The sequence below is a fragment of the Pseudorasbora parva genome, chromosome 7 (genome assembly GCF_024679245.1).
Source record: "Pseudorasbora parva isolate DD20220531a chromosome 7, ASM2467924v1, whole genome shotgun sequence".
NCBI lineage: Eukaryota > Metazoa > Chordata > Actinopteri > Cypriniformes > Gobionidae > Pseudorasbora > Pseudorasbora parva.
In genome coordinates this window covers 18,783,199-18,806,031 of record NC_090178.1, presented here as the reverse complement: position 1 = coordinate 18,806,031, position 22,833 = coordinate 18,783,199, and the positions used below count along the sequence as shown (strand labels likewise).

General features: G+C 36.7%; 2 protein-coding genes across 2 annotated transcripts; one reads left to right on the top strand and one right to left on the bottom strand.

The window, feature by feature from the left end:
• Positions 1–870: 870 nt before the first annotated feature.
• kpna5 (karyopherin alpha 5 (importin alpha 6)) lies at positions 871–15,154 on the bottom strand. Its single transcript, XM_067448406.1, has 14 exons — positions 15,016–15,154; positions 11,584–11,717; positions 11,301–11,402; positions 11,035–11,134; positions 10,860–10,954; positions 10,639–10,770; positions 10,444–10,532; positions 6,443–6,542; positions 6,125–6,288; positions 5,950–6,028; positions 5,734–5,859; positions 5,518–5,645; positions 2,643–2,821; positions 871–1,894 (listed from the first exon to the last, which is right to left on the bottom strand). Exons 1-14 carry the CDS (start codon positions 15,017–15,019, stop codon positions 1,707–1,709), a joined length of 1,620 nt encoding a protein of 539 aa, XP_067304507.1. The 5' UTR covers positions 15,020–15,154; the 3' UTR covers positions 871–1,706.
• On the top strand, positions 15,115–20,386 carry zufsp (zinc finger containing ubiquitin peptidase 1). The gene is made up of 12 exons (XM_067448405.1): positions 15,115–15,250; positions 15,672–16,141; positions 16,219–16,320; positions 16,442–16,501; positions 16,585–16,692; positions 16,900–17,009; positions 17,173–17,341; positions 18,145–18,330; positions 18,790–18,952; positions 19,536–19,699; positions 19,832–20,052; positions 20,219–20,386. Exons 2-12 carry the CDS (start codon positions 15,682–15,684, stop codon positions 20,264–20,266), a joined length of 1,791 nt encoding a protein of 596 aa, XP_067304506.1. The 5' UTR covers positions 15,115–15,250; positions 15,672–15,681; the 3' UTR covers positions 20,267–20,386.
• Positions 20,387–22,833: the final 2,447 nt, after the last annotated feature.

Below are 22,833 nucleotides of genomic sequence, written 5' to 3'. Positions count from 1 at the left end.
ACTTACTTAAATGTGTAACAGAACATTTTATTTGTCTGTTAATTTGCCTACATCATTTCACACAATATCAACATTTGTCCTCGAGGAAAGCAGTAATCTCCTCCATACTGAAGGTTTGTACCAATGATAACTTAAAATACAGATGTTTTTTTTCTTATGCGAAAAAAACAACAACAACCCAAACTTAGAAAACATTGTACAAACATGAGAAATTTTGTACAAAACTATACACAATTGAATGTGCTTGATAAAGTTTCATTTTACAATCGCAATGTTTTTTTGTTGTTGTAAATATACTGACTTTGTGTCATTATAATTCTTATTTGGAACAAACTCGATTCAAAGGGAAAATGGGTGGAAGTAATTTACGGGCAGAACATGAGGAAGTAAATAAATCACCAAAAACAAAGAACTGAGAGGAACTTTGTGCTAAACAGGTTTCATCACAAAGGCAATCTTCTGCATGTAAAATCAGTTGAAGCGATTAAAAAATAAAAGGTTCCTTAAAGGAAATTCGAGCACTAGTGTGGGGGGGGGGGGGGGGGGGTTGGGGGGGAGTTGAGAAAAAGTTCTTCTAATGAAGAATGTTATAAAAAGATGCCTTCCTTGCATTAGTATTTCACTGCACACCAAGACAATTTCAATGAAAAACTTCCTCCTCCCATCCTCAATGTATATATAATATACACATCTCTACATTTTCTAACACGTGACATTAAATAAATCAAATTAAAGCCAGTCAGCACAAAAAGAAACACCTTAAGGTGAGATGAGAATGATATGCATTCATACAAACAACTGCATCTTGGTGATCACGTGACCACATTTAAATAAATTCATGCGACGCTTTTAACGCATTAGCAAAGTGGGTGCTGAGAGGAAGTGGGCTATAGTGCTGGTCTCCCAACAGCCAGAACCCACAGACCGGTTCCTTCCAAAGAGCACAATAAATACGGCTATTAATCTCCCAGTCAGCAGTTTGCTGCTAGTTTACAAAACGGCAGAATAAATAGTGTAACTAGGCTTGACATGCCCTCAGGATGCATTGTGACAAATACAGTGGGTGTGATGGCACACAAAGTCAAGGAATACATCCAATGCAAATGTATCAATGCAAATACATTAGTTACTCTTTCCGGCCAAACAATAGACCTTGTGATTTCTGCCACCCCAAAATTACATATTTGTTTGCATAGAAGCATTTACTTAGCAAGAGAAGAGAACTGTCAGAGCTAAAGGCTGGGTGTTTGTCAAACACTTTGTTTTCTGATTGAAGAGGTAGTTTCACATTTCTCAAGGGACATGGAGTAAAGTTTACTTTACAGGACATCAGTGCCAATGTCTAATAATAATAATAATAACAAACATCAACAACAACAATAATAATAAAAGCAAGATGCTTTTTGGAAGTCTCAACTGCAATTAAACTACAGACTCTGAACAATGCCCTCCTTGGTTCACCTCACAGATCTTCTCTCTTGATAAAGGAGCTTGGAAGATAGGTAGGATGGAAATAGAAGATTAAGTGGGTTGGGTTTGGGGGGGCGCAGAGGTCATCTCTGCTGTGAGTAGCGGGTCCGAGTCTCCGTGTCTTGTAGCGAGGCTGGAGCTGGAGGTCCTGCACTGCAGAGAGAGAGGGAGAGGAGACTCCAGGTAGGATGGAGGAAGCAAGGCCTGAAGCTTGGCCAGTAGCACAGGTAAAAGGGTTAGAGCTGGAAGCCCTCCATTGGTCCTTCAGGCTGCTGGAAAATGTACTGGCCCTGATTCTGATCCACCTGTGGAGCGATGCTAGCATCTTCCTCTTCCACCCCGAAGTAATGCTCGATCAGGTCAAAGGCCTTCTGGTAAATCTCCTGGTTCTCGTGGCTCTGCAGGAACTCAATCTTGTCTAAGCCTGAGGAGGAACATCAGTCAAACAAAACAAGAAAAAACAGCTAATTAAACACAAAAGTGTGCTTATTTTATAATAATATTATTATTATAATATAATCAGGGTGCAATTTTTGTGTGTGGGGGGTATTCATGAAATCGTATCGTAAAGATTCAATTACTCACAAAAGTTCTAACAGATTAATATTTTAGAGCTTAAAGCTACACTGTGTGATATTTTCCCCCATCTAGCGGTGAAAAGGTTATATGACCATCAAGTGAATAATAGTATCTGTTCCTCTCAATTCTGATTTCGTTTTAACTCCTACAGTGGCTGATTTAGTCCAAGATTAACATGGCAAACCCCCTCTTCACATTCGACACGGTGCCATCAAGTGTTAAAACATGAAAGGCGAAGCTTGAATTTATGGGTATGTCCTTTCTAATGTACTTAGGTTAAAGGCTAATGTACTTTCAAGATGGAGGGGCAACATGGCGACCAGCATTCGAACCCCTCACCCATATGTTTTTTCAATGGCATATTATAAACATACGAGAATACTTTATTACTTGAAAGAAGTAAATATACACTAATGAACACATATTTTTGAAAGAACTAAGTGTTTTTAGCTAAGAATAAACTAAAAAAGTTACACAGAGTAGCTTTAATTAGAAATATTTATATTGAAAATAATTATTTATAAATAACATTTCTAGACCTGGCTGGAAATCAAAATAAATCAGGTGAGTCGTATAAGGGTACGCCTGCCTACCGTAAGCCTCTTCAATGAGAGCGCAGTAAGGGTTGATGCCTGATCCGTTTTGTTTGGACTCTTGTTCTCCCAGTCTGAGGATGTTCTCCAGACCATTCAGAGCCACCTGCACAATCTTGGAGTCCATCACTGTGAGCAGGTCACACATGGGCTTTATGGTGTTGAGAGAAACCAAGTACCTGTGTGTAAAACAAAAATATTACAACCACTTAAAATTATGTAGGTTAAATACTTCACTTCATAAATAAATTAGATTTTTTTTAAACATATGATTAAGTGTTCATGGTTTCATTTTTAAGTGCACTTAAATGAATGTGCTGATTTGGAAGCCCTGGTATTCGCATAACCACAAAATGTAGGTAAAAACATAAAAACATAAAAATTCTAAAATCACCATAACTGACCATTACTGCCATCTACAGGCCAGAAATGTGTCATGCGCATTGATTCTGCTCAGTGGTTTAATGCATCTTTTCAAAGCAGAAGCACAGAAACCACATCTGAAGTGGCATGAAAAATGTTTTTTTTTTTTAAACCTTCACAAAAACGTGCATTTACATAGGAAACAGCATAAATCATTTTACACAGGAATTAAAATCACAGGAAACAATGCTTTGAACATTATTTTAAAACTACAGTTATAAAGTGTTATAAACTAAAAAAACCTAGCAGTGCATTGATCTGCCAAACTCTTGAACGCCAAATGATCACACACAACGACACAGTTATTTTAGTGGTTTGCTTGAAGATGTGAGAATGGGAATCTTACTTAAATGGCATTTTTCATTTTCCTTAAACATATGGAGCTATTTTCTATACATTTTGTCTCCTGCTTCTTGATTCTCGTGCTGCCTGACCTGGCAACTTTTTTTTTTTTTTTACTACTGCATGACAATATTTACTTGTCATGACAATGACAAGTACAAGTTGATGTTTATTTACACAATCAAAACAGTATCGCCTTTGATTTTAGGTGCTGATGTCTGTCAGACCTGGGGCCTGTTCTTCGTACGTCACTAACTCAGTTAGCTGGATTTGATTGTAGAAGATTTGGCTTGATCTCGGTTCTTTGGTTCTTCAAAGCTCATCCTGGACTTGCTGTCATAGCAACAGGTCTGTTAGCTTAAACCTGCTCGGGAGCAGGCTTATTTTATGTAAACAGGATTAGACTGCATCTTGAGGTGATACTTAAAATCTGTCCCAGACACTGCTACTTTATTACAAGAGTTCATTACTGAACCAGGGGCAATAATAATTTAAAATAGTAATAAATATAAAAGTTTATTTGAAAATAATATTTTAATGTTGTGTAAAATTTGCGTATAATACTATAGACAGAGTCACTTGATTAACAGATTTATTTGTGAATTGTGATGGAATGATTACTTTATAGATGTATTGGCGGTTTACACACATTGTAGTTAATCTTCGTTGTGCATTAATTTGAGTGATGACGGATAATATGGGAGTGGCTTGATGCAGCTCAAGAGATGCAGGTAATTTGATCTTGACTGTTAAGAAACGTTAATACTGTCACAAAAAAATCTGTTTCAAATTGAATTAAATGAAATTACAACATTGAAATAAAAATGCAAAGTGTGTGCAAATATTATAAAATCGTGAATATAAATAGTTGGGAATCATGTTCATATTGGTTTGATCGTTTCCTTATAAAGGTCCAGAAAATCTAGTTTTTTCTTCTTCTTTTTTTGCTTTGACAAGTTTTTTGCCAGGTGGCTTTTTAAGTTATATGATGTCATTACGTTGTCTTGACGCCAGCCAATCGCTGCATTGCTGATCGTGGTTTCGAGTATCAATGCATCTGCCCTCTTCAGGGAACACAGACATGAGCAGTGATCTCAGATCATTTAATCCAGATATTTTAATTTTTATCTGCAAATTTGTTTGAAGAACCAAATTAGCCAGACATCAGTTATCACGATTAAAAGATTTGGGATCTGTCAAATAATCTCAGATGTATTAAAGGAGGTATGAAGAACAGGCCCCTGGTGTATTTTAAGTCTGCTTTTATCAAAATTCAGAATTTTGATCAGACATAGAGCAGCTTTAAAGGGTAAATTCACCCAAAAATGAAACTGATGTCATTAAGGACTCACCCTAATGTTGTTGCACACCAGTAAGACCTCGGTTCATCTTCAGAACAGTTTAATATATTTTATATTTAGTCCGACAGCGTATCTAAGTGTAGGCACACTAAACTGTCCATGTCCAGAAAGGGAATAAAAGCATCATCAAAGTTGTTCATATGTGACATCAAACACAGAAGAGAAGACAATGCTGAATAAAGTCATAGTTTTTGTGATTTTTGGACCAAAATGTATTTTTGATGCTACAAGAGATCCTAATTAACCAAATGATGTCACATATGGACTACTTTGATGATGTTTTTATTCCCTTTCTGGAAATGGACAGTATAGTGTGCCTACACTTGCATTCGCTCTCAGACTAAATATAAAATATCTTAAACTGTGTTCCGATGATGAACAGAGGTCTTACGGGTGTGGAACGACATTAGGGTTAGTCATTAATTACATAAATTTCATTTTTGGGTGAACTAACCCTTTAACTCGGCTGTGTAAAGATGCCTTAATTAGTAATTAATTAATGCCTTATTAGTCCAACCCAAATCCCTGCATAATTACTAAGCTCTTCAAGTCTGTCTTAAGACAGATTATGGATAAATGATAACCCGAGGCAGCATGTGGGTGGTTTAGCATGCGTTACATAAGCAAACTAAGATTAACATTCTCAGAACATGTGAAAAATAATGAGCAGCAATGAGTCGTACTCAGAATAAATCCTTTCAAATTCCTAGAATGAGGTAAAAAGCAAAGCAAAAGAGCCCACAATGCACCTCATCTGCTCTGGCGTGCCTCCCGAGGTGGCATTGGTTATCGCCCATGCGGCCTCCTTCCTGGTGCGGAACTCAGCTTTCTGCAGAATCTCGATTAGCACTGGAAAAATGTTGGCATCGATCACTGCCTGCAACAGAAAGAGCATCAAGCCACAGCTTTTCAAGACACAATGCGTGTTGTGTAAAAATATTATAGTCACAGTCCGGCTGAAGCACCTGGATTTGCACTCTGTTCCCAGCAGTGATATTGGAAACGGTCCAGCAGGCCTCTTTTTTGATGGATTCCTTCGGACTACTGAGTAAATGGAGCAGGCAGGGCAGAGCAGAGCAGTTCAGTATCACCTGACGTAGGACAGAGCAGCACAAAAGATCAGAACACTGTTCCTTTTTGACACTATGTGGACAACTTATATCACAAAGGAGGTACACTACCTGGGTCTGAATATCATCTCCTGTTACAATGTTCCCTACCGCTCTCAGTGCAGGGGACACCACTTTGTAATCACTGTGCCTGTGAATGGCCAAAACAGATGGATTGTATGCATAAATCAGTGGTAAAACAAATACCACAAGGTTTATTTCTTGTGTTAGCATATCTGTTCCTCACATGAGCAACTCCACCAGCCTGCGGCACACGCCTGAGTCAATAACTGTCTGGATTTTGTCGTTGGGTCCATCTGACAGATACGAAAGCGCCCAACAGGCATCTGCAAGAACATCAGGATCACTGCTGAAGAGCAATCTGGAGAGCACACTCAGACATGGCGACACCTGTGAAGAAGGAACATTTGCTTAGTCAAGTATATGTATCACGTTTACAGAGGAAAAGTGCTTGTTAAGCAAAGGGTGTTTTTGTGTGTATGACTGAAATTTGATAACTATGCATTTGGAATGTGGTTTATCCAGAACTGGTTTGAGAACTCACTTTGGCAAAGTCCGGAGGGGGATTTTTCCCTCTGCACAGGTTGGACAGTGCCCACACGGCGTTCCGGGTGGTAGTGAGCCGATTTGATTTTGCAAGCAACCTGCAAAAACGAAGGAAAAATAAAACCGATCAGACCACTAGATGGTGGTTATGTGAAAGTTAGGTAAAAGAAAAACTACAGCTGAAAAATGCCAAAGCACAGTGAAACATAAGCACACCATCTCAAGTCACAAAGCACACACTAGCAATTTGAGAGTGGGAAACAGATTGATTGTTGAGTGAGGTTTATCGATTCAGCCATGTCTACTAAACCTTTGACAAGCACGATCACAGCAGAAATATAATTATTATAGATACAAATATTCAAATCTGTTAGCGTGATCTCTAAACCAGAGAGAGCAATTATATTATATATATATATATATATATATATATATATATATATATATATATATATATATATATATATATATATATAGGTATGAAACAGTATCACAAAGTCTTTTCAACCCCTAACAAAAGTTCAAATGATCACAGAAGTACTAAGATAAAAGTTTATAGGTCAGATATACACAGTGATGTCTACACAGCTATCAAAAGAGCAAAATTAAGTAAATTGAGCATGAAATATAAAGAATGTACCAACTACATTGTCATGCCACAAGGTGGTGATAAGTGACTGTTACAAAAAGTAGGCTATTCATTGAATCATTCAAAACAGATTAAAAAATGCTGATTCATCCATTAAATGAAACCAGTGACGTGTGTGTATATATATATATTTGATGAATGAGTCATTGAATCATTCATTTTATTAAGTTGACAATTCAGAATTCTGTAAGAATAGCGAGCTCTATTTGAAACAAAAAATAATGCCAATGTAATATCACAGGAAATTGAATGACTTACATTTTAAAATAAAGAAAAATATTTAAAAAATGACTACATTTTTATGTTTCATAATATTACTGTTTGTACTGTATTTTTAACCAAGTAAATGCAGCCATGATGAGGCTTTTTTTTTAAAACCATTTTTAAAAAAAATTACTGACTCCAAACTGTTGAATAGTAGTGTACATCACCTAAATTGCATTTTATTATAGTAGATATGTTAACAGCAGGGCAGCCCCCTAATGGGCAACTAAACATTAGTCGTCAAGAAGAGGCTTAGTTGACCACATTTTAATTAATCAGTTAGTCACAGGAAAAAAGAATTGATAGGAATTGGCTCATTTTACGAAATGAAAATAATTATTTAAAATTAGTCTGTTCCATGTTGCGGTAAATTCAGACATTCATCGACCTCAGACATGGCTTATCATTTGAAACAGGCATGTAGTAGCCTAACATTAGCCACTTTACATGGCCACTCACTCTAACATTAATGATAACCTAGATAAATGTATGCTTTAATTAGGCACACTTGTTTGTGCGGAGTGTGAAAGCTAAATTAGTACTGCATTAGCTGCATGCTTCCTTTAACATGCATTTCCTATACTGTTGATATGACGACTCAGAAATTATTTTTATTAATAAATTGTTAAAATGTTCAGATATTCTCTTTGCTGTTTTTTCTGACACATTCATAATCATTACTGTTGATGTTGCGCTGCAGCAAGCTTTGTGTGCACACTTAAACATTTAAAGTAAAAATTAAGGTCTTATTATTATGGTTTAGCATTTCTCTGCAGGGCGTTGACATTAACTTTTTTGTTCATCAGCCACTGTGGTAAATGCATATGGTCAAAGTTTTAACACCAAATATTATGGGAATAAACTGCCATATAGATTTTATTAATATCATCATCTCATTTGGGAGCAAGTAATTAGGCTATAGTTTAAGAAATTAAAATTATGATCAACATGCACAATCCCATGCCAAACAGCACAGATGGTATCGTGTATCTATTTTGTGGGAAATTAGTATTTAAAGTGTTTCAGATATTTCAGTAACGATATGCATCAAAAAAATTATACTACAATAATTTTACAACACAGCATTGCACTATTTTTTTTTTAAAAGACAACAATTAAAACATTAACATACTATTCATAAAATTAAATCCGCCAAAGTGCCTAGTAAGAGTGACTGCATTACACAATACTGCTGAAATCCACCTGAGCTGGCGTGTTAATGTCAAGACTTCTTTCTCTGTAATGTCGAACAATATTACAAATAAAATTCTCTCAACCACGAAAAACTGAAACCACTTTCCGATGCCCCAAGTATACATTCAAGTAATTAAATTATATCAAATGTCAGACTAGAAAAATGTTTAGTCAGTGGCAGCCCTAGTTAACAGCGGCAACCTCAAGCAAACTCTCTTGAAGCCAATACGGAAGTAATGTAAACTGCAATTCCTCAACTGGCCACTAGAGGCAGGCTCCAGAAGGGAGCAGAATCTTAAGCCCCATTTCCACCAAAATTACTCGGAACAATTTGTACCAGGAACTTTTTTTACAAGAACTTTTCTTATTTTTTAAAATGTCAACGCTGTTTTCTCCAGCAGATGGAATGTGTTAACTGTAGCCATAGCAACTCTTAACGGCCACCAGGACTAATACAGTATTATATAAGCTATTTATTTGTTGTAAAGTGTAATAATCATCTCAGAAAAAAATTAATTCTTCTGTGAGGCGCAGTTAAAGTAAAAACTGCCTGGAGCAATATACGCTGTGTCATTATTCTATTATCTTCATAACTTACGAAATAAAAAATTTACCCCTCAGAAAAATGAACTTTCCTCTCTTGTCAACATGAGCACATCATGTAACGCACACTTAAAAGTAATTGGTCAGGTCGTTTACATGGTGAAAAATAGACTGTAAAAAAATAATAACGAGTATGGAAGAGATTCAAGCTGTGCTGCTTTTGCTGGTTTACTAAAGAGGTAATTAACAACAACAGAAAAGAGCACTAGCATATTCAGAAAGCTTGTAAAGCTAGATTTATAATGACAATGTATATTATTATCAGCTATTACGGACATTGAACGTGAGATGGCTGAGACGAACGCGTGCCATCAGACCGATATGTGCAAGACTGATATTTACTGAACGCAGAACGAACCTCGCAAAAGACTTTTAAAAATGCCTGTTGAAATAAAATGCTGCGTGAGCTCAACCAATCAGCATGTTCAGCACCCAAGTCCCACCCTCGAAAGTTCCTGAACTTTGAAAAAGTACTACTAGGGGGAAATATTTACCCGGAACTTCATTAAGACCCTGGTTCCTGCGGTCAAAACACACCAAGTACCACCCCAAAGTTCCTGGTTCGTTCCTGGGTAAAGTTCCTGCGGTGGAAACGCGGCTTTATTGAGCTCCATGTTAAAATGCCCAACTTTACAGCAGAAAAAAACATGTTTACAGCCTGGTACAAATTGTGTTTTTTGACTATACGGTTAATTTTGACCTTCATGACAACTGTGAGGGGGGTGAACTTTTTTATAACTCATTTGTTTACGTTATATAAAGCCTTAAAGTTCTGCATAATTAAGGGCGTGGATACAGGTGGATAGCCATTTATCTGCCGTCTCTAGTCATTGCGTCACCAAAGCTCCGCGCACATCCCGCCTTTTTGCCCCTTTTCTGTTATCCGGGAGTGACACGCAATGATTCGCTCACAAGATGGCAACGCCCAGCTCGCCCCTACTTTAAGCTTCAGAACGGCTTATCGGAATCCTATGGGTGACGTCACGGACACTACGTCCATATTTTTGTTTTACAGTCTATGGTTAACAGTGACCAATTTGTTTGAAGGGCTCTTTTAAAAGCATGAGAAATACATTATATTTTCCCTGTCTGCATTTAACATCACAATATCAGAATATTTGCAAGTTAAAGGTTTGGAACTGTGCGTGTTCATGCCATTTTCCTGAAATATGTAGGGTCCTGCACTATTGAGATAACAGATAGCTTCCAGCATGTGTTATACACTTCCTTAAAAGCAACAAATATTAATGCATAAAATTGCAGTTTTGGGATGAGTAGAAGGCACTCACTGCTGAAGAGAGGGCAAGATGCCACAGTTGAGGACATAGTCTCTGCATTCTGCATTATCCCCGGCAATATTTCCTAACGCCCACACTGCCTGTAAAACAGATATACACAACAGATCACTTTCATGGTGCTGTGGAGTTCTGATAAACCAGCTATTGTCTGTAAGGTATGAACAGGTTACAATCTGCAAATATCACCTGCTCTTGGACATCCTCATACTCCGAGTTGAGTAGCTCTATGAAGATGGGCACAGCCCCCGTCTCAATGACCACCTTGGTGTGTTGGAAGGTCCCTGAGGCAATGTTGGTCAGAGCCCAGGCTGCTTCAAACTGGTCAAAACAAGCAACAATACCATCTTAAAGCTTGGCTGTTAAGGCAATTCAGCTTTCAAAGGGTTTGTACAATGACATGCTTTTACCTGCAGAGTGCAGTTATCACTCCTTTTTAGGAATTCGACAAATCGGTTGACGACACCAGGTGTGAGGATGACCTCATCAATGGGAGGATTTGGTTCTGAGGGAAATTAATAACATCATAAACTTTAAATAACTGTCATCCTTGAATCTATGAGACTTAGGAATGAAGACACCAACCTTTAGAAAGTAACTTTCTAAACTTCTGAGTAGCTATGAGCTGCTGGTCTGGATCCTCAGAGAAGATCATTTGAATCATGTCTTGGGTTATAACTCCTTCCTGCACAGATTGACACAATGTTCAACAATATAACACATAAATATAATAAACAAGCATGGCAAAATTACTGACACTCGTGTCTGTTCTCTGTGAATTTTACTGTCTAATCATCTCTGTAAAGGAAAGTGTGTTTAAATAGTGTTTAACAACTGACTGGATTACTTACACCTGATACAGGTACAGTGGAGCTGATATCAGGGTCTTGAATGGGGCATTCAAGCATGGACTCATCACCAGGCGGTATACACACATTTCTCCTCTTGAACAACTACAGAGAAGGTAGAACAATTTATTTTCCTATTTACACAAAACTGATATTTCAAATAAACAAATCCAGTTGTATAACCCTTCAATAGATACACTTATTCCATAATGTACAATCAATCATTTATAAACACAACTGTAATTTAATGTGCTTGCATAATAAAGAAGAAACAAAAATGGCAAACCTGCTCCTCCCTCTTCTGTTTACGGAGCTGTATCCCCTCCTCCTCTCTCCGTCTCCGCATCTCCTGGGTGTTTAGAGCTTTATTCTTGTAGCTCTTCATTCGATAGTTTTCTTTGCCCGGGCTTGCCATTGCATCTTCAGATTAGAGAAAGGAATGTGGTCAGATGCACATTCTGATACTCAATTTCTGTTGACTATTCTGCACATCAACTGAGCCTATAGCAATGCATACAAGATACACAACTGGTTGAGCCAGTATGCAGTTCTCCTCATAATCTGAAAGCAATTATGGCTGTAAATAATAGCATTTCCTGTGTAACACCACTGAGCGCAAACTGACACTTTACATGCAAAACTTCCTTCTGTTTCATGTTCTTGTTGTTCCGCTTCTTTGAGAACAGTTCTGAACAGTGATGGGTGTAATGCATTACTGCAATTCATTTCAATAATTTAAAAGGACAGGTCACCCAAAAATTTAAATTGTGTCCTTAATTTTTAGCCTTTACGTTGTTCCAAACCAGTAAGACACTCTTTCATCTTGAGAACACAAATTAAGATCTTTTTGATTAAATCTGGAAGTTTTCTGTCCCTCCTTTGACAGCTACCAATTTGACGTTTAAAAAAGTTAATTAAGAGATCATAAAACAAATCCACATGAATTGAGTGGTTTGGTCCAAATTTTCTGAAGATACACAAATTCCTTATGAACAGCTTGAAATTTGGGCTTTTATTCACATATAAACATTCATCAGTGAGCATAAACAGAAGCTCAAATGAACGTGTTTGACGTATAAGAACAAGCTACTTGCTGAAGCTAAAACGTGCTGTGTAAGACATGAGAAAGAACATTATTGGTTTTTGCACATCAATCAAACATGCTTATGGTAAACATGCAATCAGTTTACCACAACTGATATGTGAATGAATTAATGTTTGTATGCAAATAAAAGCCACAATTAAATCCTATAACCAAACAGCTCAATTCATAAGGATTAGTTTTATGATCCGTTTATAAATGTTTAAAGGTACCCTAGAATGATTTGAAACAATACATTAAATTGTTCTCTGATATCTACATAGAGGGTATTTGGCTTATTTAATGGCAAAAATGGTCCAGATACAGTTTTACAGTTCCATTTACAACCCTAGAAATTGTCCCTAGGATGTAATGCTCTGTTTTTGCCTTATTCGGAAGAGTCATGAATATTAATGTTGAGCTCTGCTCTGATTGGCTTATTTCAGCAGCTCACAGCAGTTCAGCTCCTGAGTCCTGACAGAACACAGAACACCTGAATGACACTTTTAGCAAAACATCTCAAATGGAGATTGATAAAATGCAGCCTACTTGTTTATTTGGGGTTTTCAGATCATCCGCGCACGAGAAAGCTCTTGCGTGTTTGCGGTTAGAGATTTCAGTATTTAAATCTCCCAAACAAAGCTTTTCTGTGAAAAAAACCTGTATATTATCCGGTGTGTTACCTAAACATGTCCAATCTGGCAACCATATGCACACGAGCAAGCTGCATTTCAGCAATCTCCATTTGAGATGTTCTGCTAGAATCTGCTTAAAGTGTCATTCAGTCTACATTTTAGACTTGTCTTTTTTCGTCAACAATATTGCATGTTTATACGTACTCTGAACAAGCATAAGAAAACATCCAGGGTGGGAAATTAACTTTTTTGCCCACTAGCCACAGTGGCTGGTGGATGTCCAATTTTACCAGCCACTTATATTTTTTACCAGCCACTTTTTACAGAATTCAAATTTAAAAGAAAGTGCATTAGCATAGTATGGGGTCAATTTGGGTTGATTGGGACATTTTCCCCCAGTCATTTTAATGGCCGAAACGGTCAGAATCATGAAATGAGTTACATGACAAAGGTGCATTATTGTTACTAGAAACATCATTCTTTGACAAAAGCTTTCCAATCCATTACAATGAATGTTTTAAGTAGTAACCAGTAAAAATATGTTTTACAATTCACCCGCCACTGTGGCTGGTATACACAACAAAGTCACCTGCCACTTTGAAAAAGTACCCGCCATTGCCTGGTGCTAATTTCCCACCCTGAAAACATCATAGGCCTACTTCAGTTCTCAAAAATATAACTTATATTTTTACAAAATGAATAGCCTTGTCAAATGTCGTTTTAACTTATATGGTGGAAAAGGTGACGTTTGCTAGAATGATCGAGTGAACAACTGAGTTTCCTATTGTTACTGTACTAGCATCTTGCGTCATCTAGACAATGCGGTCTCTCTAAGAAACTTTCAATTTAATCAGAAATTGTTTAAACAGCTAGTCAATAAGTGGATAGATCACTAGGCTACTTACTGCTTGCATAAATTGTTGTGGCATCCGATTATAATAAACCTCAACCATGACTGCTGACATATACAACAGTCCCCAGCACAGCCTAAACATGACGTGTCATGAGAGCCGTTTTTGCTATCCTCAAGTGTCGCTTGATGATTCGGCTGCATCAGTTCCACCTGACAATGCACATGTTTGGACCATAGACCGGGTTTGGACAGATGTAAATGTTGGGGGCGTGAGAAGCACTTTTTTTCTGTGTGGTGTTTTTGATTTACGAGATTTACAAGTAGGAGGCAATAGTGTTTGAGACTCACAGTATGTGATGTTGTCCATGTACTGAACTCTTATTATTTTGCTATGGCAAGGTTAATTCAATTTTTCATTCTAGGGCACCTTTAATGCGTCAACGTTGTAATTGCTTAGCTGTCAATCATGCTGTCAATGGAGAGACAAAAAGCTCTCAGATTTATTCCAAGAGATATTTTGTGTTCCACAGCAGAAGAAAGAAAATCATACAGGCTGGGGCTGGAACAACATAAAGACAGCAGTTTAAATTGTATGAGAAAATGTCTCTAAGTTTTAAAGCATATGTCCATCTTCTCTACCATCTTAATACTCGGTTTACACAAATGCAGCACTTGTAAACAATGCGGTTTTAATTGGATCAGCTTATGTAGTATGACTATGGGTGACCGGACTAATACTACACACAAACACACTACACAAACAATCAAGGTTCTCATTAAACGTATAAAGGCTCGGTACCGTCATTGATACCACAGTTTATTTAGCTCGTCAAACAACAAAATGTTCCTGTCTATTTCTGTTGCGCATTAGCACATGTTTAACCGTATTGGAACCAAGACCATACAGATCACAAATCAAATCAGTCATATCAAGCCACAAACATACTTTTAATATGTTAGAGGTTTATAATCACTTAAATCCAGCAGGCTTTTCCACTTTAGCCCTAAACTGTGCTAACATGCTAACCGTGTTGTGCTAGCTTGGCATAATCGTCCAAAATGTTAATTACTCTGTCTATGCGAGCTGTTGCCTCATTCGCTCCCTGAAAAGAAAAGACATTGACATCTTACATTGTGTTTAATTCTTACCCATTAGTCGTAGACTTGAGAGGGAAATGCTGGTCGTGTGTGTTTTTAAATTTCTCTTAAGACCCTACCGAGTTCCTCCAGCTGAGGGCAATATGGCGTCGACTGATGGCGAGAACATGGGCGAAAACGTCACCTCCGCTGTTGTTTCCGGTTTTCATAAGCGGCCTCATTCAATAATAATAAATGGAAAGTGAAACGGGTTATTGATCAAGTCAACATATCTACCTCTAAAAAGGTACGTTGCATACAAATTAGCGGTTTCAGAGTGGATTTTTTGTATATGCTATCAGTAGAAGGCGGTACAACTTAACGTTACATGTAATGTTATTGTGTAGCAGCCTGATTGTCCAGTTTTATTGTCGCGTCAGAAGCGTCTGGATCAAATCCAGATTTAACAGTTAGCCACCTCTCAGAGTTTTGCTAACTGATAATGATATTTTAAAAGCGTCCATTACAAAAATTTACCAAACGTGTCACAATTATTTTAGAATTGCCCGTAAGTTATGTCTTTTATAAACAAACATTGCACAGCCCTTATGATGACATTAACTATTTGTAATTGTATTTAATATGTATAATTGTTATTATTGTTATTATTTATATTAAAATAATAGCAGGCGTCTAACATTTTTAGTTCTTCCGTTTGTTTCATCCAGCCTTGTGACGATGCCTGTATGTGAAATCTGCTGTGAAGAGCTCCCATCTGAAACTGAGATGAGAACCCATCTCCTCCTGAGTCACATGGAGAATGTGATGGCCTGCCCATTCTGCTCTCTGTCTGGGGTCTCATACGATGAGCTTAGCTTCCACATCAATGCCGCACACATAGAAAAAGACTGCAAGGACATGAATGTGACAGTGATTGACAGTGAACAGAAAAACTCACCCCCGGCATCTGGCCACCCTTCCCCCTTTCAGGCAAACGGGATGGCCATGCCGATTACAGGGACCACTCTTTCTCAGGAAACCTCGACTAGCTTGAAGAGTTCACCACCTGCTGCAGCCAGAGCAAATGGTGTGATAAAACTGGTCCGAACTACACAAACAGCCAGCACCAACTCCAGAAGAGAGAGGGAAGATGGACATCAGAAATCAAAGCAGAAGCGCATTTCCTCACCTATTAAAGGTGCTCTTGACTTTACAACATAAAACTGATTTTACATTAAGCCATTAGGATAATACTTTCCCCTTTGTGTATTGCAGAAGGGTGCTTTCCATGTCCAATGTGCAGTTTGGTCTTCAATGACTGCTTTATGCTGCAAGAGCATGTTGAGCTTCATTTACAGGATCAAGACATGACTGAAGGTGTCTTATCTTAAAACACCAAGAATATTTTCATGTTTACAATGTAAATAATTATTTATTTTAACCTCTTTTTATCACTAACTTTCTATGATTGACTTCTGATATGGTTTGCCCTCTTAAGGGGCCAGTCCTGATGTTGGCACTTTAACAGAAGCATCTTCTACAAGCAATGGTAGATCAGGTGAGTTAGCAAGATTTTGGTAGCTCTGCTCATTCACTTAGTGAATGACTAAACTAATCTAACTGTATAATTGGAATCTCTAGGTGTGTTACGTTATGAGTGTCCAATGTGTTCTTTGAGCTGTTCCAGCAGCACCTCCCTGCAGGAGCATGTTGAGCTACACTTGGAATACGGCTCAGCTTCTGCAACAGGTATGTGGATATTATTATTAAGTACACAAATGCAAATGACATTTTTTTCCTGGAATTGTTTGTTAGAGTTGCAGCCTAAGTTTCATAGGTTGTCTTCACAAGTACAATTCATCAAGACAATTAAATCAATTAACATGGAATCTTTTGTAGATATTGGCATTTGTTAAAACATCTGATTTTAAGTTCATTTGGTTTGGGTGTTTTGAGGACATTCACCTGGAGACCTGACTCTGGCTAGGAAGCTTCAGGAGGAAGAGGAGCAAAAGTGGAGGGAGGCAGAGGGCAGACGGGAAGCCGAGAACTTTAAGAAGCTCCAGGTAAGCTGCAGACAACTTCGCTATGAGAAATCAAGGAAATGTGCACCAAAACACTGAAAGGAAAAAAGTCGACCCACCACAAAAAAAACTTGTTTATCATTCTGTGATTTTATTTTATTTTAAATTCATTAAAATGTATTTTTTTTATTTATTCCTTTTTTAGAAACAGTTTGGGCTTGATAACAGTGGTGGTTATTGCAAGCAAATGGAGAGGAATATGGAAAGGGCTGTGTCTCGAGGTCAGATGGTTCCTGCAGAATTCCACAGAAAAAGAGTGGAGATGCTGGAATCTCTGGCCTCTGGGATGGATGATGGCAGAAGCAAAACCTCAGGTCTGAGTGAAGACCGTTTCATAGCTATACCAGTAATATTGGGCCCAGTTGGTGAATTTTAAGACTGAAAATCTGTCCAGTTCTATATTTTTATAAATTACTTAAATTTACAGTACCATTCAAAAGTTTGGAGTCAATTATGCTCATCAAGACTGCAGTTATTTGATCAAAATCACAGTAAAAAACAGTAACATTGTGACATATAACAATAAAATGTTTAAAATAACTGGTTTTATTTTCTAAAATGTAATGTTTATTACTCCAGTCATTATAATTTACTGATTTAGTTCTCAAGAAAACAATTATTATTATTATCAGTGTTAAAAATAGTTGTGCTGCTTAATATTTTTATGTAAAACCATGATACACGACCATGAAATTTAAACATGATACATATATATATATATTATTTGGAATACTGTCCTTTTTTTGGGCAAAATTATGAATGTTTTTTACTGTCACTTTTGATAATTTTAATGTCTCCTTGTTGGATTTTTTCAATTTATTTTAAGAAATCTTACAGACCAAAACTTTTTTATATATATATATATATATATATATATATATATATATATATATATAGTTTGAATTTAATTTATTTTTTTTAATTAAGGAATTATTCACAATAATACATGATTCACTTTTAATTGATTTGTTTTTAAATGTTTATTAATTTATAACAATTATTTGTTTTTCTTATTCTTTTTTATTGTATTATTGTGATATTTAAATTATACAGAAACCTGTAGGAAATGAAAATGCATAAAACTGAAGGTTAAGACTGGTCAATCTTTCTGTTTCAGGACTTATGGAAGCTCTGTATAGGTACTACCAGAGGAACGCCTCGGATTTTACGCGTGTGTGGCTCTGTGCTGAGACTGATCACTACTCCTCTTCGGAGGGGGACAAAGGTTGGGGATGTGGCTACAGAAACTTTCAGATGCTTCTTTCATCTTTGCACAGGATGGAGCAGTATAGTCTTTTACCTGGTAAACCATCAGCGACATCATGTTATTCTCATGTTATAGCTCCTTGTTAGGGAAGCCTGTTTCCGACACTAAATAAAAAAATAAAGAGTAAATGCGACTTTTTATATCACTGTTGCGAGTTATAAAGTCACAATTCTGACTTTATTTCTTAGTCAGAATTGTAACTGTCACGCAATTGCGAGTTCATATCTCAGAATTCTGACTTTATATCAGGCAATTGCGAGTTTATAGTATCTTAAAATTCTGCCTTTATAACTCGCAATTGTGAGCAAAAAAAAGTCAAAATTGTCACTTTAAAACTTGCAATCGTAAGAAAAAAGTCTGAATTGTGACTACAAATCGCAATGAGAAAAAGTCCGAATTCTGAGATAAAGAATACTCTTTTTATTTTTTATTTAGTGGTGGAAACGGGCTTCCAATACCTTATTGAATAGTAACTATCATAAAATTTTCCTTCAGTTTCAGTTCCCAGCATCCCAAGAGTTCAGGCCATGATTGAGGAGGCGTGGGCTCAAGGCGCAGATCCTCAGGGTGCTTCACAATTCAAACATCGGCTGCAAGGGACACGGGCTTGGATAGGAGCTACAGAAATCTATGCAGTTCTGACCTCCTTTAGTGTGAAGTACATATTGAAACATAACATGCATACAAATTTAAACACACATACAATACCATTCAAAAGTTTGGGGTCACTAAGATTTTTGTTTTTGAAAAAAGTATAATTTTATTGAACAAGGGAGCATTAAATTGACAGTAAAGACTTTTATTTATTTTTAAATTTCAAATAAATTGTTCTTTTGAACTTTGTAATTTTCCAAGAATTCTGGAAAAAAATTACTGTTCAACAAACAAACAAAAAACCTTTTCAACATTGATAATGATAATAAAATTTCTTGAGCACCAAATCATCATAGAAAAGGATCATTTGACACGGGAGACTGGAGAAATGACGCTGAAAAATCAGATTTGACATCACAGGAAGCAATTGCATTTTAAAATATATTCAAATAAATGTTTAAAATAAATTGTAGAAATATTTCAGTATTCTTATTTTGAGTTTTTGACCAAATAAATGCAGCATTATTGAGCACATGAGACTTGTTCCAAAAACATTACAAAAATCTTACTGGCCCAAAACTTTTATACAGTACATTTACATAGCTTAAATAATGTTATTTTCATATCTTAAATGTCCTTCATTTTAGATCCCGAATTGTGGATTTTCACAAGCCCACTGGCCCAGGAGACACACACCTCAGAATGTTTGAGTGGGTAAAGCAATATTTCTCACGTTCTGCCAGTAGGAGTGCAAGACTGCCACCCAAAGTAGTGCAGACAACATTACCACCAATATACCTCCAGCACCAAGGTATTTCAAGGCTCCAGTTTCTCTTGTAAACTACAGCACTTTAATCAGAACAAAGTTAATTTATAGCATTGTCCTCAGAAAAAGAATGGCCTTTGTAAGACAACGTACATGTTGTTCCGTCTTTATGATCAGGCCACAGTCGCTCGATTGTAGGAGTGGAACAGAAAGGAAATGGCAACCTGTCCCTGCTCCTCTTTGATCCGGGGTTTGCACCTGGGGAAATGAGGAGACTGCTGTCGCAGGATACAGTAGCTACAATGGTACGCCGTATGCGCAAATTGCCCGGTGGCCTAAAACACAGACAGTATCAAGTGGTTGCCGCAGAAGGGGTTCTAACACCAGAAGAGAAACGGGTAATTAAAACCTACAGAATTCATTGCTTATCTGGGCATCATAACTGTTGACGTAAATGTATTCATTTTTTTAATAATCTCTTTTAGTAATGCATTTCATCTATATATTTTTTTAGATGGGCAGTCAGTTAAACTTTTTAACTACTGAATGTTGTTTGTTTTTCAGAGCTGCATTCTTAATTCAAGGACACTATGTGCTGAGAAAATTCCTTGACGCAACTGTGCACATCTGCTGACTGCAGTTTTAACTAGTTACAACTACTTTTATCTACAAGTTTCTGGAAACAGACTGTGAAATGCTATTTTTGTAAATAAATGTCAATAAACGATAATAAATTAATATTATCATAATTAATTCTTATTAATCAACATTCTTGTCGTCGTGTGTGTGACTCTCTTTAGATTTTGATTCATTAAATGATTACTTAATTTTGTCTTTCAACTACAGTTGTATGCACGTGGTATCCATTGTTGACCTTATCTGTGGTCATGGGATGTTTATCAGCCTTTAGCCTTGTGCACGTTTCCCACTTTGCAGGCAAAATTCAAATAATTTACATAAACTCACCTCCTTTCTGTTTCCTGACCAAAATGTGTAAAATGACAATACGCTGCCAAATTTAATTAGGGGCGATGACCTACAATTCACAGGACAAACAGAAATCATTGTCCCTCCATGGGAGAGAGAGATGGCAGGTAAGTGAACCAAACAGCAAACCCAGGTTTAGGACAGGTTTTTGTACAAAAAATAACCAGAGAGAACCAAAATTCTTATGCTATATACTTAATATTCAGGGAAAGAAAATATTTTTTTCTCACTTATAACCGTTACACAGAAAACTCTTCAAATGACTTATGCAGGTTTATACATTAACCCCAAAACAGTGTTTTTATTGAAATTGGAACTTGCAGTAGATTAGATAAAAAAAATAAAAAAGCACTTTGTTAACCATGTCCTTAAAGAACCTTAAACGTCCATAGAACCTTGGAAGAAGTACAAAAGGTTCTCTATAGTGATCACTGAAAAGTATATATTGAGAAACCAATTTTTTTTAATTTTATGGCATTGTGAAAAAAAACCCACCTATGATTTAATTATTTTATTGAATGGCAGAGATGACACGGATCCTAGTGGAGGGAGCAGAAACCAACTGTTTCTCCATCTGAAACCTCAATCTATGGTACACGCTCAGAATTCGCCTTACTGTAATTAAATGTTAGCTCACACATGAAGTATAATTATCAAATTCACTATCAGTAAAATTTTCAAAACAAAGATTGTCATTTCATTTTGTTCGAAAGCTGTATGACAAGAGATGTTATCAGAATGTTTTTTCATAGGCCTACATGATAGTAAATGGGGGCTGACAATTATTCTGCTGATTTTGATCCTGATTAAAAAAGTTAGGCATGTGTGGAAAAACATGAGGGTGAGTAAATGATGACTGACAGAACCTTTTTTATAATCATGAGAAGTTTTACTAATAGTGAACTTGAACGACTCGTTATCTGTGTGTTCATTTTTGGTTTGACTACATCGCAATCCGATAAATCTTGAATGTTTCCACACATCTTATTCCTATTTCAATTCTTATTTTCCTAATTAAAAGTTATATTTGAGTAAATTGTATACAGATAAGAAATAAATACTGTTCTAAGACAGTCACTGGCCTCTTCTGTTAAAGGTGGGGTAGGGACAATGAACATGTTCGGACTTATGCAAATGTTGGGGGTGTACATATAAATGATCCCCAGCGATTGCGTCTCGGCTGGTGTTATTTTGAGAATCACTTATTTTTCTGTAGTGTTTTTCATTCACAAGATTTACATATGAAGTAGGAGGCAATGGTGTTTGAGACTCACAGTATGTGACGTCCATGTACTGAACTCTTATTTCACTATGGCAAGGTTAACTTAATGTTTCATTCTAGGGCATCTTTAACTAATTATTCAAAGTTAAACATGTTTAGCAGATCTCGTGCAAATGGGGGAGCTAAAGAGTCACGACTCACAAGAGCATTTCAATTCACTATACGTTCTTGTTGTTTACACTCTATGCACTTGTGCGATGATTGCCAACAAGACACAGATATTTGATGGTTTCAAATCACGACGAGAAACAAACAAACACACTTGCAGAACTCTCTTGCTGCTCCAGAAAAAAAAGCGTGTTTTCTTAACACTTGGTTCTTTGGGAAGCTGAAAAAGATTGTCTTCCCTCCAAAAAGCAAAAACACACTTTAGTGCATAGTTGATTTTGTGGTCTAAAGAAATAATAAAAAAAACAGCCCAAACTGTCTGCAGGGTGATAGAGAATACAGGGCCTAAGTTACACACTTTCAAAAAATGAATTTATAAAAAACAAACAACAAAAAAACATCAAAAAGCGCCTATTTGGGGGGGGGGGGGGTTAATTATAGCTTAGACAACATATACTTACATGTTTAACACTTTTAGCAGTGTTTTATGTAACTTCAAAGGGTTTCCTGTAAAATGACACCAACATTTTTAACTTCGACCCGTGTATGTGTGTATGGGAGGCTTTTCAATTTGGGTAGGCCAAAACCAGGCAGAAAGTACCAGTAATTTAGTGTAAATACATTACTTTGTCTACAACAAATGCCAAAGTGATGCGTATCTTCAGAAAGTAGACTCTAAGCTTTCAAATGGTACCAAATATGACATCATAGCTTGAAAGTATATACATGACGATGTTATTCCTGTACAGGGTATGTGGAGTTCAAGTGGATAACAGTCTTATATAAGAAGAGACAGAAGAAA